The 20296-nt window shown below is 39.6% G+C and overlaps 1 protein-coding gene across 4 annotated transcripts in view; it reads left to right on the top strand.

The window, feature by feature from the left end:
- Positions 1-18219, top strand: part of VAV3 (vav guanine nucleotide exchange factor 3) — a 358747-nt gene extending 340528 nt beyond the window's left edge. The window contains exons 26-27 of one of the 4 annotated variants that reach the window (XM_049616684.1): positions 15177-15328; positions 15982-18219. In XM_049616684.1, coding sequence (XP_049472641.1) covers positions 15177-15328; positions 15982-16023 — 194 coding nt within the window. In that variant the 3' untranslated portion in view covers positions 16024-18219. The other 3 variants (XM_049616683.1, XM_049616685.1, XM_049616686.1) reach the window with 3 other exon arrangements.
- Positions 18220-20296: the final 2077 nt, after the last annotated feature.

Here is a 20296-nt window from a genome sequence, read left to right on the forward strand (position 1 = left end):
TGTATTGGATTAAATCCTGTGCCTGAAAAATAATTTTTATTTACTTATTTATTTTTGCTGTAAGGACATGCATAGGACAGTTAACAAATTTTCAAGTTTCTAGATTAAGTAATAGTGTTAGGTTTTTGCTGATAATTGTACCGTGATTATATATGAGAAGCAAATGTCTTTGGCTTTAGAAAATACACACTGAAGTATTTAGAGGTAAAGGGCATTATGTCTTCAGTGTATTCTAAAATGGTTCAGGAAGAATAATAGAGATTGATAAAACAATCACGGTAAAATGTTATTTGAGGAGTTTGAGTGAAAAGTATATGGGAATTCTTCATATTATTCTTGCTACTGTAAGGATGAATAATTTCAGCATTAAAATTTTTAAATGGAGAGATCGTCCCATTAGCTGTAACAAGATTGAGAGAAAATGGCAGCAGCATTCTGCTTTTTCCCCCCGCTCTAGGTGCAAGGGGAGCTTGGGACACGGATTTGGGGGTATGTAGAATACTAAGTAGGTCATATTTGAAACCATCTGTTCCTTACATATGACCTTACTGTATTTGCTTATTCGTTTATTCTTTTATTGAATAAATATTTACATAGCACTTACCATGTGCCAGGCCCTGTGCCACATGCTGGAGTTACAATAGTAAATAAGATGGACAGTTTGGTGGACAGGGACAAGCAGAAGACAACTTCACAAAATCATCAGAAATTTTGACAAGTCTTGTGAGGCAGAAGCACAGATGAAAGTGTATGATAAGAGGGCCTACTTAACCTGCAGTGTCCGGGAAGGACATTTAGAAAAAGTCACATCTAGGTGAAATGTAAAGGATCTGTGTAAAGGGTGTGAGGTAGCGGAGAGTAGGAAAACTCCACAGTAGAGAGGTAGCTTGTGTGAAGGCCCTTAATCAGGAAATAATGTAGCATGTTTAAGGAATTGGAAGGCCAACATGTTTGGAGCATAGCAGGTGCATTCTGATATCTACAACGGGAATGTATTGAGCTTTATAAACAAAAAATGATATGAACTGGTTTACATTGTTTTAAAAGACCACTATCTACTCCATGAGAGTGGCTTGGAAGGGAGCATGGACAGAACAGAGGTGAGTTAGGAAGTTATTGCAGATATCTAAGAGAGGAATGAGGCTCGTTTGGACTGAGTTCAAAGTGGAACAGAACTATGGTAGATTTGGGTATCTTCTGGAGGTTGAATTGATTGGATAAGAGAATTGAGGTAGCAGTAGTACAAGCATGAAACACAAGTACTTGCCTTGGACGACTGGCAAATGGTGAAGCCACTGACTGACCAGGAAACAGAAGAGACATAAGAGGAATAGAGAAGAAGGTAAAACATTCAGTTTTGCACGAAGTTTTAGTTACCTGTGCATACTCGATGGTTCAGTAGGCAGTTGGCACCAGAAGGAGTGGTCTGGGTTGAAGATAGAGCTTTATGAATCATTAACACCTTCATTTCATAGTTTACATAGAATATAGTATTATTTTTATATAGGTTAAATGATTTATTCTGGTGTTATGTTCCCGCAAGCCTTAGGAACCAGACTTCTTTGCTCCTCATTCTCAAATTGCACTTTGCACAGTGCCTTTCATGAAACATGTGTTCAGAGAGGACTAAATAAATGAAGTCAGACAATAAGGTCCATGGGAGACAATAGCAAGTATTAAAGCACTATGTGTAGTTGATATTTGAAAAATCATGGGTAAATAGGTCAGTTTGAAAATAAAATATACATCAGTATGTTCCTTTTGGGGACAAATACTATAGCAGTCCCTCAGAAGTCAACAAAATCTTTGGTCACTGGGACCATACAAATGACCTTGCAGGACAAAGTCAGAGCCAGAGCCTGCGTGGCTTTGCCCTGGTGTGGTCTCTTTCCTTCCACACGTGTGTCCCCATTATTCAACTAACCATCTGACAAGGCACATGAGCTTCATTTTAGACACTGTGTTAGAAACTTAAACAATTTGTGTCACTCATATTTATTTAACTCAGTATGCATAATATAGCTTTTGTATTTGTGATAATTCCTGAAACATCCTGACAATGCCTTAGTTACCATTTATTAGTTTAATCACAGTATAACAGTGGACAATATTTATTACCTCTTACATACAAACTCCTCAAACATCCACTTAATTTAGTTTTTACCTTCTTGTGCTTGTAATTCAACATACCCATTTTCACCTACCCTTATTTTCTGATCTCCTTATCTTATGCTCCGTCTTTTGTCCTCCCTTTCCCTGATCACTTGGCATTTGGGTTTGATTCAATTTTATTCTGATAATGTAAATGTTTGTTTTAATCCTATTATAATAGTTTCCTTGGGCTGCCATAAAAATTACTATAAACTGGGTGGCTTAGAAAAACAGAAATTTACTCTGTCACAGTCCTGGAGACCAGAAATTTTAAACCAAAGTGTTGGCAGGATTGGTTTCTACTAAAGGCTCTGAAGTAGAATCCATTCTATGTATTTTTTTTTTTTTTATAGTTTCCAGGTGACCACTGGGAATCTCTGGCATCCCGTGGCTTATAGAGACGTGATTCCAATCTCTGCCTTGTCTTCACATTACCTTCTCCTCTGTGTGTCCTGTCCTTTTCTTGTATCTTATAAAGATACTTGTCATTGCGTTCACAGCCCACCCTAATGCATTTAGAGGCCACTTGAATGTGAGATGATCTCATCTGGAGATCCTTAGCTTATATCTACAAAGACCCATTTTACAAATAAGATCATATTCAGAGGTTCTAGGTAGACGTGTCTTTTGGAACCATTCAAACCCATTACAATCTCATAGTATCAATTTAAAATTTCTCCATCCTTATTTTGTTTGTTTATAACTTATTATTTATCAGTTGTCTATAAATTAGCATGGTAAGAGGACTTATATTATTAGGGTAGACAGGCAGTCAGTAGATGGGGGTTAGAAGGGAACCATTACCTTAATACAATCAAGTGTTTTAAATGGATCGTAACATTCCTGCAGTAAAATGCACTGTCTTCCTAAGAGAACGCACTTCTAGCCAATGAGAGTTTCCAAGACTTATGTCTGAAACTTCCTTCATATAAAATATTTGATACACAATGAGAACCTAATAATTCTGATATTTAATAATTTTGTGATTAATAGAATACAGTGTTTTTCAAACACCTATTACATACATTAGATTAATGTCTCCAGTGATTCTGTGAAGCAATAGCTCCAAAAGAAGTGTCATGAGAGGCTTCCTTTGTCAAACAGATACCCCACAAGTGCTGCTTGTATGACACAGGAAAGGGACAGTTTCCCTAGTTTACTTCATCATTCAATACTGGCTCATAGTGTTTAAAGCCCATTTGATGAGCCTTAAAAGAGTTGGTATATGTCAAGTACCTAGAACAATGTCTGGCACGTGGGTAGTGCTGTATGCTTTAGCTCTTCCTGTGCCCGCTCCTCCTGCCACCACTTCCAATATTGCTGTCCAGTGTGAAATGCTACCTTAGCCTCATTTGACATGTTTTAATGCATTTATAAAGCCCTTTTCCTTGGGACTTGGATTTCTTACTGCCACTACCTGGGCTTCAGCTATATTCTCCCAGTATCCACTCCCTTCTATGGGCTAAAGGAGCTACAACAAATGGCGGACATTCTAAAATTCTTTTTCCTCAGCGTGTCTATGATGTCCACAGAATTTACTGTTCTTGGGAAACTGATCAACTATAGTTGCACATCTTCGTTATCAGGTCATGCTGGACTTCTTTTTTTTATTTACTTACTTTGAGAGCTTTACTAGCTACTATAAGACATTTTTATCCCAAACCTGATAGCTTTAAAAATTAGTAGCCAGTGCTCAGGGTCCCTCCAGAAATATAGCTTGCAGATAGAAATTCTACAGATTCAGATAACCTCATTGAAAGCCATCTTGTTTAATGTTTAAAAGCTCAAAAAGTAGTCCTTATGTTTTAATATTTTTCATCTTTTATACTGTCCCTCCCCATAGACCTTATATTCTAAATTAAAAACTAGTCTCAATGTACGTGCTGTCCCCTGACTAGAGTACCCTCCCATGGCAGCTCTGATCAAAGCCTGTAGTCTTTCTCATCTCTTTTTCCTGAAAAACAAGCAGCAGCTTATCTAAATTGAGAAGAATCCCTTCTTTTCCTTCCTAAAATTTGGATGAGGCTCCCAGCTTTGAGGTACAATGCTGAGAGCTCTCTTTTCTTGATACCCCACCGATCCCATTCCAAATCTGCATAAGGTAGCAGGTCTTAATTCTGTAACTCTCTTCTTTCCCAATAGCGTGAGAAATTAAGTACGGAAGTGACCAGGTTTTCCTTTCATTCGTTCCTTTCTGCGTTCAGTATTTATGAGCATCTATTTGTACCACGTACTGTATCACATATACCCCTTAAGTGTGACATAAAATTTAGCTTAATGTCTGAACGATAGATGGGGGTGCAGAGGGGTACTTGGTATCGAGGCTCCTTAGACTTAACAGCCATATTAGCCCTGGTCAAGGTTTTTTCAAACAAGTACTTTTTTTAAAAAAAATTTTTTAATGTTTATTTACTTTTGAGAGAGAGCGAGAGAGAGCAAGCTGGGGAGGGTCAGAGAGAGAGAGAGAGAGAGAGACACGGAATCCAAAGCAGGTTCCGGGCTCTGAGCTGTCAGCACAGAGCCTGATGTGGGGCTCAAACTCACAGAACCGCAGGATCATGACCTGAGCCGAACTCAGATGCTCAACTGACTGAGCTCCCAGGCACCCCCAAATAAGTACCTTTTATGACATTCCTGAGAGATCATCCTCAGGCTTTGCTTGAACTCTCAGTTGTTGGTGGCCAAATCTGTTACCATCCTGGCCAGCCTGCTATGGATGCACTCAAATTTGTCAAAATTGAGCATAAAACCTCCTATATTAACTGACTTGCTGGTTCAGATTTTTCTGTATTCAAGACTGCCTTTCTATTTAAAGTTCAGTCTTCTCTGTTAATTTCCCTCTTCCCTTTCTCCTTCCTTCTCGTAGGATACACTTCTATTTGGATGAATCCAAGAACTTTCCTCATCTCTTCTCACCAGTAACCCCCGCCATAGATTCCCACATTCATTCATTCAACAGATCTTTATTGGGAGCTTACTGCAGGGAGGGCCTTGTTCAAATTGCTGGGGATACACGGGAGTGAAAAAAACAGACAAACGTCTCTGCCTTTGTGGAACTTACACACTAGTGGGGAAGGCAGATAATAGGTAAAAATAAATTATATAGTACATTAGAAGTTGGTCAGTGCCCTGGAAAAATAATATACAGGGCGATGGTACTCAGGAGTGCTAGAGATGGTTTACTATTTTAACTGGGGAATGGGAGGAAGATGAGGAAGATAAGAAGGGGCTCATTTTTCCTCCTTTTGGTAGCTTAGCAGAAAGCTGGCTCAACAGTTCTGAGTTTTCTCAACATTAGAAGAGGTTGACACCAGCCACTTGTTCCAGAAGCTCCCCTAACGGGGCCATTCACATGACCAGTGTCTTAGTCTGTTCAGTCTGCTATAACAAAATAACATAGACCGAATGGCTGGTGAGCAACAGAAATGTATTGCTCACAGCTCTGGAATCTGGGAAGTCCAAGATCAAGGTGCCAGCAGATTCAGTATCTGCTGAGAGCCTGTTTCCTGGTTCATAGAAGACACCACATATCTTCACATGGTGGAAGGGGGCGAGGGAACTCTGTGGGATCTCTTTAATAAGAGCATTAATCTCATTCATTAGGGTTCTATCCTCATGACCTAAGCACCTCCCAAAAGCCCCACTTCCTAATACCAGCATATGAGTTTGGAGAAAGGGGGAGCACAAACATTCAGTCCATAACAGGGAATTTCTGTTATTATAAGGTTGCATAAATACTCTATCAGTCTGTAGAGCAGGCTGCTGGAAGCTTTGACCATGGTGTGTGCAGACCATCCGTGCCCAACCTAAGCAATAGGACAACGGGAATTTGAGGTGCATTCTACCTACTTCTCTGCCTACATGTCATCCCCCCTGGTCAATAAAGCCTGTTTTCTCTCTGTGCCACAAAGCACTAGTGATGTATGTCCATGACTCTTTTATGGGGCATCAAAGTAATCCTCATTGTGAAGGTAACACTTGAGTAAAGACAAAAGTGAGAGGGAATAGCCAATGCAAAGAAAGCATATATGACATGACATGTGCAATGTGGCCAGAGCAGAAGGACAGGTAAGGGAAGCCAGACCATGTGCTGCTTTTCAGGACTTTAGCTTTTAGCCTGGAGGAAATGAGAGGCTGCTGGTGGATCTAAGCAAAGGAGAGACATGATTTGAACCTTAAGTATTCATAGGATTATTTTGGCTTCTGTGTTGACAAAAGACCATGGAGATGTGCGGGACAAGGTAGAAGCCTCCCTAGACCAGTGAGGAGGCTCATGCGGCTCCTCAGCTAAGAGATGGTAGCAACGTGAACCAACGTGTAGCCACATAGGTGATACATTTTGAAGGTGATCCAACAGGATATTTGCACTGGATGTGAAATTGAATAGCAAGAGAAGACACAAGGATAACTAAGCTCTTGACCTGAGCAAGTGGAAGACTGGAGGTTTTTTTTGTTTTTGTTTTTGTTTTTGTTTTTGTTTTTGTTTTTGTTTTTAAGGAGAGGCCCAGATGAAGCCTAAAGTGTAGTCCTAGCATTCTCAATCCAAAATGAATGGTTTCCCTATCTCTGTATCATTTCTGTATGTGTCTGTCTTTTCACCAATCTGTAAGCTCTTTTGAAGTCACATGCTCTTATTGTTGTATCTCCAATAGCACCTTAGCACAATACTCATCAGTAGTTGCTTAATAAACGTCTACCAATTTTTTTTAATTTTTTAATGATTATTTTTAAGAGAGAGAGAGACAGAGCATGAGTTGGGGAAGGGCAGAGAGAGAGAGGGAGACACGCAATCTGAAGCAGGCTCCAGGCTCTGAGCTGCCAGCACAGAGCCCAGTGCAGGGCTCGAACTCATGAACCACGAGATCGTGACCTGAGCCGAAGTCAGACACTTAACCAACTGAGCCACCCATGTGCCCCTTTACCAATTATTTTTAAAGAGTAAGGAGTTAGAGTTAAGTTCATGTTTTGATAAACTAGATGTCTATAAATAATCTGAAATTCCTAGAAATGTCAAATGGTCTAATTTTCTGTAACAACAGGAAAGGCCTTATACTCATCTTTTTCTTGATACTGGCTTTCTATGCTTACACTGTGCAGTGTTGAGTACAGACTTATTTTTTTTTCCAGGATTTCTAGACCTAAGTTTTCCTTGTTATAATTTTGGATTTCAGGTTAAGGGAGATTGGTCTATTTGCCAGATGTCAGCATTCAATGAAATGAAACCAATCTAAATTATTTAGTTTTTTTTCAGTGACAATATATAAAATGTACAGTAAACATTATAAACATTGGCAGGGGAGCAAGTCTTTGACACTATGTCTAAGGCATGGCTAAGTTCTAAAATAAAACCAGGTTAAGGACCACAAATTTAAATTAAACATTCATTAAATTCTCAGCATGTTCTCTGCTGCTAGGCCATCTGTAGACAGCCTTGGTAAAAAGAATCTACTGGATCACTCGTCACAGTGTCCCACATAGGAACATGGTTCTCCTCCAGGCCACTGCTGCGCAGCAAGCTCCCAGAGATCACTCTATTGATGGTAGCACCATTGCTGATCTCTTTACTGACAGCTTCTTTTTACATAAGTGAATGTGAACACTTGTGGTTGTTACAACTTAAAGCTGAGTGTTAGGCAATGTCTGTCTCAGAAAATAATTAGCAAACGCTTAGGCTCATATTCAGTTACACATGTAATACATGATTAAGTGGTAGTTCAAAAATACTTTGTGATTTGATAACCAGTATCTTAAGGAAGAGTGTTGCCTGAGCTTGGCCTCCACGGGGTATACATTTCAAATATTATTAAAAGTTGAGTAGATTTTCATTTGCTCATGAACATGAATGGCGTAATCAAGGAGAGCTAAAACTTCAAAGCAACGTTTCACTAGCCTTGCCACAAAAGTATAGGCATCAAATATCAATTCTCTAGCACTTTTTATTCTACACTAAACACTCTGTTCTTCTTTTCTTGACTGATACACTTCTGTGTTCGGTGGTTCTGTCTTGTCAGTCAAGTCTCAGAACTGAATAATATTCACTAATGATTTATAGCTTCTATTCTCAGTTTATTAACAGGTAACTTCTGTTTCAGTTAGAGAATGTTTGTACTTTAGGTTTTGTTTAACTTGGAAAAGTTGATAAATAATATTTGACTGCATCCTTAGTAGTTCCTAATGAGGAATATTAAGTCACTAAAGTATGAGCCATTCACTTCATAATGCCCCATCAATGTTAACCCAACTGAGCACCAGGTATCGTGTGAAAAATAGCCAGAGAGACCAGCCTGAATGTGTTGATCTCTCTGAGTAAACTTCTCCTTTGTTTGTGCTAATAAGGAGCTCAAAGTGTTTGAGAAAGGAGGGAAGTTAGGTCCTTAATTAAAGCTTGCAGTTTGCGAATGACTACTCAATGATAACGTTCTCAACATAGACTTAACATTGTCTCAGAGGATACAGATATGAATAAAAAGAGTTGTTTCTCTCAAGAAGCTTCCCAAAATGATGTGATGTACTAGCAGATAGGCTATCTATAATACTAGGTGGTGAAGTGAGTATGAGCCCAGAAAGTGAAAGGAATGGGAGATAATCATTCCCCCAACATCGTCATTTGAATACACTGTTACTCGGCTGTTTCTAGTTCCATTCCAGGATATGCACCTGCCAATAATTCTTCAATTAGCGGCATCTTGGTATGAGAGAAGGAGTTTGATGAAGAAAACATGTATTTCTATATGTGTTTTGAAATAGGTGGATATGTTCTCGGTAAGGATGTAAATATGTTTTGCAGGTTAAGCCATTCTGCAAAAAAAAATTTTTATCAAATACTTTATTCTGACATCATTTACATCTATATTTAAACCCATACTTTCCAAGGGAAACATGTTGTTTTATACTCTTGTCTCTGTAGATGCAAGACATTCAGATGCTATTTTGGCAGCTTTTGAGAATTAAGGACCCAAAGGCAGTGAAAATTAATGTATAGGAAGAATGGCAACAGTAAGTCATGCTACAATGTATAGAAAACTAGAAAGCATCCCTACCGATTTTTAAAATATTTGGCTGAAAGCTATACACTGGGTGGTAGGAGAAACTTATTAACCTTTTACCCCTAAGAGGATTCCTCAGGCATACAGTATGCTTAATGCCAAGAGATGTACAGTATTTAATAGCTGTTCAGCATCTCAGAAAAAATTAGTTATTGTAAGAATATCATCAATAGATTATGGTTCTCAGAGATCCTGGGGAATAAAACCTGAAAATATTTCACATTCTTTTCTTTGTGTTGTGCTGGCTTTTGTTGGAGGTCTTTTTGAGCAGTTAAGTGTGCAGAAGATGAGCTAAATGAATAGGAGGAGGAGACATAAGGAGCTTGCAAAATTAAATATCCTGCTGAGACACTTGTCCATTCAGCAGCTTCAGTGCTTAGCACTGGGCCTGATCCTGTGGAGAAGCAGAAGCAGTGTAAGAGTTAGCCTCTGCTCTCCAGAATCAACAACTTTTTGGAGATAGAACACAGGAGCACATGCAATAATTAAACAGTAGAGCCAGGGATGTAAGTGCCTAGAGATGACTAGAAAGAATAGGGAAGAAGACAAGTGTTGTTGGGATTGGTCATGGAAGACTCCTGGAAAGGGCCTGAGCAGAGCCTTGGAGACAAGGAGGTTAAGGTTAGCAGAGGCAAGATGGAGGAGAAACATTCGAGAAAGAAACCGATACTGAGGGCCTTGGTGTGCATGCCCACCAACTGGTCTAGGGGTAAAGAATTTATAGGAGAAAATGATGGAATATTTGGTTAGAAAGACAGGAAACAGCCAGACTATAAGTAGCCATGGAATTCAGGGCAAGAGTTTGGATTTCCTAATCTGGGAAAAGGAATGATGAATCTTTGTCTATTGTGAGTAGCTGAGAGGCAGTATTTCATATGGAATGGAAAAAAATGTGGAAAGCAAAAAGACCAACTGGGAGGCAGTTGTCTTAGTTTAGAAATGGCGTAAGTACCTGGGTTGGAATGATGGAGCTGAGAATTTGGTGAAGGAATAACTTCATATTTCGGAGGAAGAAGAGAGTGAACAGGAAGAGGCAAAAAGCATACTGACTTTGCAGGGGTAGTTTGCAAAGAACACAAGAGTCATTGAAAAAAAAATGTGGAGGGTTGAGCTAGGTTATGGGGATGGGGATCATGACTTTGGTTTCAGGCAGGTTGCATCGGAGATAGTGGTTTTCCTTCATGGCAGTGTCATGAAAATATCTGAAATCACAGACTGGAATTCAGATGAGGAGCCAAGGCATATCTTAGAATCTGTTTGTTCCCTTCACTGGGGAAAAAAATTAGTTCCCAGTGAAGCCAGTAGAGGAGCCAAGGCCTAACCCTGGGGGAATAGCTACCATTCAGCTAAGATTATAATATTTTAGATAAGATTGAGGAAGATTCCAACTGTAGCTATTTGACATGAGTGCCAGTGCTTATAAGGCTTTTAGGGTTAGATAAGAGACAAGGTAGCACACTGAAAGTGTGTATCTGAAACAGATTCAAGTTCACTTTGCATAGTGAGGCATTATCCATATCACTTCAGGAATGTTAGATATTTTTAAATTAGAGACAGTTTATCTGATCTAATGTATCTACCTGTTGAGATTATTTAAATTTCATTTAATTGTGTTTTCATTGATTTCTTATATCTTCCTTCTAGAGCTAACTTATCTCTTGTTATAGTTCAGACTGCTGACTTAAATTATCTTCATTAGAAATTTTGGAGGAATGCAGTCTTCTTTTATTACTTTATGGATAAATAGTCCCAGAGAGATAGTGAAGGATGGACATTTAGAAAGCAGTCCAAGGAGAAAATTCTAGTACCTGCCAGAAGGAATCTGTAGAATGGGGGTTCTAATTTAAGTTCTCACAAACATGGGATAGGAATCTTGCAGATTGTCAAGATACAGTTAGATGTGAGCCATTTTTCTCATTAGAGATGGCATCCCCTCTTGTCTCTAATAGTGTGTATAACATCTCAAGGAAATTAAACCAGTTATGTTGCATGGCAATAAATGAATTGAGCATATTGTAAAATTAGTTGTAATGGCATGTATCACTGAGTTTTAAAACAAAAATAATGTAATGTGGGAGATGTAATGGATTAGAAGAGAGCCTTGATTATCAACAAGGATATACTTCAGGGTAGGTTAAAAGTAAATATGTAAGGACATTCATGAGGAAAGTGTCTTATATGAGGGATCCATAGTCCATGGTTGCAAGAGCAACTGAATCTCCTCCAATTCCCACGGCCAGTCTACTTAAATAGGATCTGAGGATCCCCTTAATGAGTTACAACTGTTCCCAGGTATCAAGCCCTTCCTGACAAGAGTATTAACTTTGGGAGAATTCTGTGGCTATCAAATCAGTCAATGGTCTGAAAGAGACAATCTGTATTGCAAGGTTATATGGACGCATTGCAGTTTGTTTAGCCCACTTTCACCTCCTCCTCGGTTATAGAAACTTTTGTTACAGTTTAGATTAGGTCCAGGTACAAGTAACAGAAATCCGAGAAAACACTGGCTTAAACAGGATAGACATTTATTTCTCATTCTCATAAAAACCTAGAAGTGGCCAGACCAAGGCTGGGGGAAAGGGCAGGTCACCTCTTCCATAAAATCTTCAGAACTCCAGCTTCCCTGAAGCTCATGAGCTACTGTCCTTAAAGCGAGGCTTTTCTTCTCACGGACCCAGATCGTAGCTTGTAAATTCCGTACAGCAGGGTAGGATGAACAACCAAAAACAAAGGTGAATTCATGTGCCAGCTGCCCTGCCAGGGAAGGTACCACAGGCCACCTTCCAACACCCTTGCTTATTATATCGTAGTGGCAAGAACTTAGTCATATAGTTGCATAGACCTGCATAAAGACAGAGAAGTGAAGTCTTCCTTTTGGGCAAACTTGGCCTGGCCAGATAACCTATTGCAGGGATGAAGGGGGAGAATAAATATTGGAAGAAAATTTATAACCATGCCTTTCTTTTCCTTTGCAATGGCACCATGATATTAACAGGTAGAGTTTTATAACTGCTTATGGAGGTACCTAAAGCAGAGTGCTAGATGCAGAGCAATGCAGCAGTTATGAGCCTGGACCCCAGTGTCATACTGCCTAGGTTTGAATCTAGGTTGCTCTAAAAATATCAAAGGAAAGTGGTATTAGTACCTTCCTCTTTGAATTGTTGTGATGGCTAAATTAAATATTGAGTGTAAAACATTGAGCAGGACATTTAACACTTCAGAACCATTTGATGATTATTAGCTTTTATTATTAAAAGTAAAGTAAAAAGCTTCTGAGGGTAGTTTTTGCATAGAACTTTTCCATACATTCCCAAAATTTCCGGATGTATTTACTTGTCCAGGTATGGTAAGATTTGAAGCGATTTACATTTTATTTGTGGTAATAAATTAGCATGTGCATGCTTGGTTAGTGGTTGGGGATGGTTTCTAACAAATTGTATGAGTGTTTCCTTGACTTTCCTATGGGCTCTGCATGTTTCCTTGACCCTACTCTATAGGCTCTTACTTGTTTATATCAGTTTTGATGTGAAGCATATTTTACATTAAGAATTTACAGTTTCCTCTTTTCCACTGGTGTAGCAAAGTGGGAATTGTGTATCACATCAAAAGAAGGCCATCCTCGGATGGGAGGGGTTCAAAGATGGCACCATGGTAGAGTGGGTATGCTGTGTTCACCGCTAAAGGGATAGCTCTAAATTTCAGAACTAGTGTCAATCAAAATGTAAAAATCTGGCTTGTCCTTCATTTAGAAATGGTGATAGGAGAGAAGTGGGTGAAAGTGAAGCTTAATACTCCAAATTTGATGTGACCATTTTCTTAGGATTATAGACAACGAAATAGCTGTGTTGAGATTTTTTGCCATTACCTAAATGCTCTTTTGCTTCTCTCTTTTTCTTTCTTTCTCTAAGCCCCTTCTTTGTTCTGTGGGTTTTCTTTTGTAACTCCTCCAGACTACAGCTTTGTTCCCCCTTCTTCTACTCCTTTCTGGTCAGGTACTGCTTTACTGCTTTTATATGTCTTTTCAACTTGCTTCTGTTTGCAAATAAAATACTTTGACTTCTATGTGTAGCTTCTCATGTAGATGCATCTTCTCACAAATAGTCCCTAGAGTCCCATTCCCACCATGCAGTTTCCTCTTCTCTGTCATAGTCACCGTCTGTCATGACATTTCACTCTCCTGGTTTTGTGTGTGTGCTCGTGTTATGTATTTCCGTTAGACATTTTTTGTTTTGTCTTTTGGGGAGAGGTTGGAAAGGGTTGAGGGCTGAAAGCATAAAGCGGGAGATGAAGCACTCTATAAAATCATTAGTTTTCTTGAGGATCAGAAATTTTAGCTGAGAAAAGCCAATGCTTACTTATTCCCATTAAGAAAATAAATAGAACCCAATCCCAACTTTGTCTCCAAATATAAAAGTAAAACATATTTCATGTTGCTTGGAAGGATGACTGTGCCCATCAGTTTGTGTGTGGGCATTCTGGTCTTGATTTCAGTCATTAGTCTGAGAATTTAATGGCTGTTGATGTGACATGTAGGGGAGTACATTATGGCTAGGTCAAGTATGTTTTCTTACAGATTTTTAAAAATTAACCTGTAAGTCCCAATGGAATCATAACATTTAGTACTAGAAAGACCTTGGAAGTCATCTAGCATAGAGTTTTCATTTTATAGGTAAGAAAAGTGTGGCCTCAAGGGTTAAAAGACCTGCGCAAGGTCACACAGTTAAGGTGATGATTGGTTTTTCCGTCACAGGGGTGTCTTTATGTGCGCCAACTCTAATTGTAGCGACCCGGTAATGGGACGGTTTTCAGTAAGAAAACTATTAAAGTGGTTTGTGTCTGAACAGTAAAATAAAATGACCCATTTTTACTCCCTTTACAGTTCTGAAATCTACAGCATTGCTATTCGTTTATCTTATGATGGACACCTGGAGACTAAAAAAAAACCCTGTCATTGCAGAGCCCTGAATAATAGGCTAGAGATCCCTGTCTCCACGTGGGCAAGCTCTTCCAGGGTAATGCAGGTCATAACCGCAGCTGCCTGGGCACCAGGAACTGTTAAAAATACAGATGGATGGCATTTCCCATTTGTTTTTCTTAAACTTGTGTTGCTCTCCCATTTGAGGTTTATAAAGTCCTACCATTCCCAGGTGAGTGATTCTCAGAATCACTGCACGTATAATTGAAAACACTTTATAACCCCAATGAGCAACAGGTAGAGAAGTTAATATGAAATGTGTTATAAAACACTAGAGAAGAAAAAATGTACAGCTTGAATAGAGTTTTTCTTTCGGGGCAGGGTGGGTTAGGACAAGGAGTAAGTTAGCACTTCATTCCTTCAGTAAAGGTTTTCTATACCTACAGTACTTGTTTGAAAGAAAGAGGATAAATTGATGGTGTTTATGCTTTCGGTGAAACCTGACTGAAGCTTCTTCACATAGTGAAACTCTATATGAAGCAACAATTGAGTTTGTCCCCAAGAAGTTTTAACCAAAAAGGGCTGTTTGGGGAAGGAAGAGCCTTTTAACTAGAAGTAATGACAATGACATGGATTCAATAGGAGAATTTCAGAGCAAAGCATTTGGTTGTTTTAAGTCTTAGTTGGAGAGATTATGAGATAAAAATGTAAACCTTTGACCTTAGAGGTTCTAGTTAGAAATAGATCATTGTGCCATCCGTAGGGAATGCATGCTGGTAATTTTAGGTTCTTTTCTTTTTTTTAACAAAAGCTAGTCCCTGTTTTGGGGTTCTGATGAAGAATGAAACAGAACAGCGGTTCTTTAAACTGCCTGAAATGAACTTGACCACACCAGACTGAATTGAAACAGCAACTCTGCTGCTTTCAAGGTCCTCCACCATTATCACTAGTCTGTAGTGAAATCATGGCTGTGCATTTGGATTGCATCTATAACATTCATCTGATTAGGTTCTGGTGGTCATGGGACCACAGATCACTGCTGACTCACCATCATTTCTTTCCAGTGCTAAGTCCAAAAGTGCTGGGCATCGCCGTTGCTCGGTATGACTTCTGTGCCAGAGACATGCGAGAATTGTCCTTGCTGAAAGGAGACGTGGTGAAGATTTACACGAAGATGAGTGCAAATGGCTGGTGGAGAGGAGAAGTAAATGGCAGGGTGAGCTGTCCCTCTCGATGTGCTTGCGCGGGTGAAGGAAGGGGATTGGGCTGCTGTGGGCACCCGCCGTGGGGCTGGGGAGAAGCCTTCACCCCACAGAGCCAAGGCTCTGGAGAGTGGTGGTGTTCCTCACTGAAAATAGACACTCAAGAAAAAGATGTTGAATGAACATGATTGTGGCATAAATAAAGTTCACCTAGGCAGGTTTGATGGCTTCCTATTTGGAAAAGGATTGAGGAACATTTCCATTCTTTTTAGTCCATAAGCCTCAGAGCATAAATTTTATGTGGAACATAGAATATTTATAAGAGCTGCTGATCTAAATTGGAAAGAATGGGGACATAGTACCCCTTTGTATCCTGTTCTATAGCAGAAATAGGAAGCGTTAAATAGTATAGCCCCTTAGTACACTTAATTTACATATTTGTCTGTGTGCTAGCACATTAGAACACTCTTTAGGCTTCTTTTATTCCTCTGTCTCCATCACTCATTCTGTCGGTCTTCTAGGGCAGTTAAATCAATCTCCTTTACCTACAGTGGCCATAAAACCCCAGTAATCGGGGTGTTATAAAAACTAAATGCTCTATTTGTAGAGCCCTTTGAAATGCCAGATGTGAAGTCATGTTGCTATGTTGGTTGCCTTTCTTTTTTAGGTGGGCTGGTTTCCATCCACGTATGTGGAAGAGGATGAATAAATTCCACTCCAGTGTTACACCCTGCACCAGAACTTTCAGAGAAGGGATAAACAGAAGCCTGCACAGCATTGTGAATTAACTGAAGTGTTTAAAAAGCCACATTTCTGGCTATTCAACATCCTCCCTCCTTTTCCCCTCCTAAGTCTTAATGCTGGGATTTCTAAAGATGCTGGTACTGACAGATTAATGGCTTGCCTAGAGCTGTGCAAGAAACAGCCTGCCAGTCTGTCATTGTCGGGGACTAGGGCACAGCCAAAAGCTTTTTTTTTTTTTTTCCCCAAAAGAGCCCTGCAAACACATTGGTTCGTATTTCTTTTTACCATGTGTGGTCAGGCACCATGAATGCCAGCTATCAGTAAATGGTGGACACACATTTACTTTCTTCTCACGTGCCATTCACCAGAATCTTTGATGGTACAAAGAAGCAGAAGTTTAATTTTGCTTTTCCCAGCATGAGGAAAAATCAGAGTCTCGCTTTTTGGGCAGCTTCCGGGAAAGGTCCAGCACTCCTTGTCTTAAATTGCTTCACAAGGTGACTCATCACCTGGCAGACACTTTTACCCCCAGATGTTACTCATGATAAAACAGGAGGCAAATGCTCAGGTTTGCTTCATAAGTGGTATATCCCAGAGGGGTTTTAATTATTCATTGATGTTCTGATTATATTTGCAAACTTCTTCATATAAAAAAAAGTACATAAAAGAGTGTCTTCATATTAAATTTTCACAGCCTTCATGATTTCATAGAGTTATTTTGGAAATGTGTAATTCACTCTATGAAATAATCTTGGCTGGGTATGTTCTGGGTAATTTCAAGTAACCTGGGAAAGGTGGCATTGTTTACAGAAACAGATCAAGGGCTATAACTGATTGTAAGTCATTTTATGGAAGCAACATCTATTAACATAAGCTCCCCCCCCCCAAAAAAAGGACATATTTGTTGAATCTCACATTTTCCTGGAGTATTTACAGTAGCACAGACAACTTTGGTGAGGATTTTGAAAGGGAAGCCCAGCTGGGTCCTATATGCATTTCTGGGACAGGAGGGTCACTAAGACTTTTCTAGTCTTATTCACTGTGGGCTCCCAGCCTTTTACTAGGATCTTCCCACCTGCAGCCCCCTTGGGAGTGTCCGTTAACTGGTGGGAAGATCTGTTTTGCAGTGCATTTATTTGACCAAGCCTTTACTTTTTATGTGAGGAGGTTAAATATGTTCTTCCTGGGACATACAGAGTCCTTAGTCAAGACAGTCAGGTTAAGACACTAACTTGGCCCTTTGCTGATGAAATATTTTCTCCGTAGCAGAAGTCTTGTTCTGACAAGATTCAGAGTGTTTCATGTTTGAAGACAACCAAACAAAACATGAGAAGCATTAATTTAATAGAGCCAAACTAGGGACATTCAGTTCTGAAATTCTGGATCATCTCTGAAATGAGGTAGGTAGGTGTGGCCTGCCCTTTCCCCAACCCACTTTAATGTCAGAACTTAATGTTCAGTAGGACATATCCCCCCTCAGAGACCCTCGTGAGCTAGGACTTCTCAAAAGATAGATTCAGGACCTTTACCTCAGAATTATGTAAACTGTGATTGTGTTTTAGAAAAATTATTTGCTAAAACCAGTTAAGTTTTTGTATATGTGTAAATGATCACAAAAATGAATTTTATAAAATGTTCTGTACAGTAAAGTTATACCCTCAAGGTGTACTCTCAGAATGGATTCTTTCCTATGAAGTCTTACCTGCGATCCTGTGTCTCGGGAATGTTTTGTCTGTTACTGTCAGCCAAATGTTGTTACGGAGAAAGTCACTTCACACAAATTGAAATACTCCTATGTATAGTACTGTAGCCTATATTGTTTCTTTTATTGTTATTTTAGCCAAGAGACTCCCTCCCTTACAAATGGTGTTTGGTTTTCCTGTTGCATTTCATAGACCTGGGGGTTTCCTAGCAGAGGACATTAGAGCCCCTTTTCATGACATTGCCAATTACATCTTTGTCTGTGTTTAATACTTTGTATTGGAAATTTTAAATGCTGCGGATTTGTGTAGATTTCTAATACCAAAGACAGAAGTAAACGTTTCTTCCATATGCTTTGTCTTGCCTGTATGCAGCCATTGTGTAATATGGTGAATTAGAGTGGTATTTCACTTTGTAATATTTTGTAAATATGTCAATAAAATAGTTACTACTTGCATTACATTGATTTCTTGAGAGTTGAAGAGTCTATTGAACAATTCCATAATTCAACATCTACCTCATAATCAACAAGGGAATGGAAGCCCTAATTTTGATCAGATTTATGAAATCTGAAAGTTATGAACCTACAAGATATACTCAAGTAGTGGCAAATAATATCTACTGCTGTGTTCACTATGTGCCACACACTGTTCTAAATGCTTTGTGTGGACTAACAACTCCAGAAGGTGGAACCCCATATTATCTCCATTTTTCATATGAAGAAACTGAGGCATCATGAGAGGTGGCAACTTGACCCAGATCATACAGCTGGTAAGTGTCAGGACTGAGGTTCCAACATAGGTAGTCCGGCCTCAAAGCCTGAATAGCCACTACTACTCTTAGAAACATTTGCCTGTTTTTGCCTTGTAGAAGAAAACCTCCAACACATATTCCCTAGAGAGACTATGTCAGAGATTGACTTTTGTTTTTTTTCTGTCTTGATTCAAACTTTGCACAGAAAATAGCAAACTGCTAAACCAGAAAGGCACGGAGGCAAGTTTCCTTTGGCAGAGAAGGCCTGAGGATTGTCCTCAGTGGTGGGGGCAGGCTGGCTTAGGAGAGGGTGGGAGCCTGTTCTAAGGGCCAGGAAAGGCTTGTTCCAGGAGTACACAGTAGTATGTGCCTGACATCACCAGCACAACTGTGCTCAGAAATACAAAATCCCCCGATTTCCTTGTAGTACAGTGCGTTATCCAGCTCTCATGCTCTTTACTCAGAGTCTTTGGTGTCTGGTTTTTCTCTTCGACATATTAACATTTCGTGTCTCTTAGACCTTCCATCAAATTGTTACCATCCTCACCACCATTGAGAATTCATTCCCCCATTGTTTATTCGTTGACATGGGAACATATGCTTTATAACATTCCTGTATTTTGTCTTCCATCAAGTAGTTGAGTTAAATATGTGGATAATTAGAATTAGTCTCTTGGTGGGGCGCCTGGGTGGCGCAGTCGGTTAAGCGTCCGACTTCAGCCAGGTCACGATCTCGCGGTCCATGAGTTCGAGCCCCGCGTCAGGCTCTGGGCTGATGGCTCGGAGCCTGGAGCCTGTTTCCGATTCTGTGTCTCCCTCTCTCTCTGCCCCTCCCCCGTTCATGCTCTGTCTCTCTCTGTCCCAAAAATAAATTAAAAAAAAAAAAAAAAGAGTCTCTTGGTGCTTGCTCTATTTGACAGCAGTATAGAAGAGCGGTAGGAGCTTGGCCCCACACATCAGACTGCATATGGGTGCACATCCCATCCCGGCCACACAGGGCCTCAGCCAATCAGTATAACAATGGTACCTGTTTCACAGGATGGTTGTGAGACTCAACTGAGGTTATATCTGTAAAGTGAAAGAATGCCTGACCTGTCCTGAACCATTTTTGTCATCATTATCATCACTGTTGTCATGGATTTGCTGGCAGATTTGGGTAGTTGCCATATTAATCTTTGAATTCCTTTAACATAATTCAGGCTCATTTATTGGATTAGGGAGCATAACTCTGCAGATTCTAAATTAGTCTCTCCAGGAAGGAAATTCAGCCATTTGATATCCTAGGAAGAGTAGGAGTTTTAGCATCCATCAGATCTGGGTTCAAACTCCAGCTCTGCCATTGACTCTTCTGAAATCAATTGTCCATAATAAAGGAATAAATATGAAGGATAAACCATAACATGTGAAAAGGATGCCAGCAAAGAGCCTGGCACATGGTGAGTACTCAAGAATTCTCCTTCCCTTTATGAACTGTAAAGTACTCAGCTTTTATTTTGAATATTGGAGCTAATGCTTTGTTTCATAGGCATGGTTTAATTTTGAGCTTATTCAAATTATAGATGGAATAAAAGGTGTTCAGGAAGATTAATATGCAAACCCACAAACAATCTCAGAAGTTGAGTTTAATAGCTCCACATTTTCACTAGGAAAATGGAATTTTCACCCAGCTCATAATCATTTAGAGTCAGTCCATTAGTCACTTCATTTCTCACTGAAACTAGTTTTCTGGGATTGGGTGGACTCTGATGAGAAATGTTATGTACTCACCTCTGGCAGACTTTGGA

The sequence above is a fragment of the Panthera uncia genome (genome assembly GCF_023721935.1).
Source record: "Panthera uncia isolate 11264 chromosome C1 unlocalized genomic scaffold, Puncia_PCG_1.0 HiC_scaffold_4, whole genome shotgun sequence".
NCBI lineage: Eukaryota > Metazoa > Chordata > Mammalia > Carnivora > Felidae > Panthera > Panthera uncia.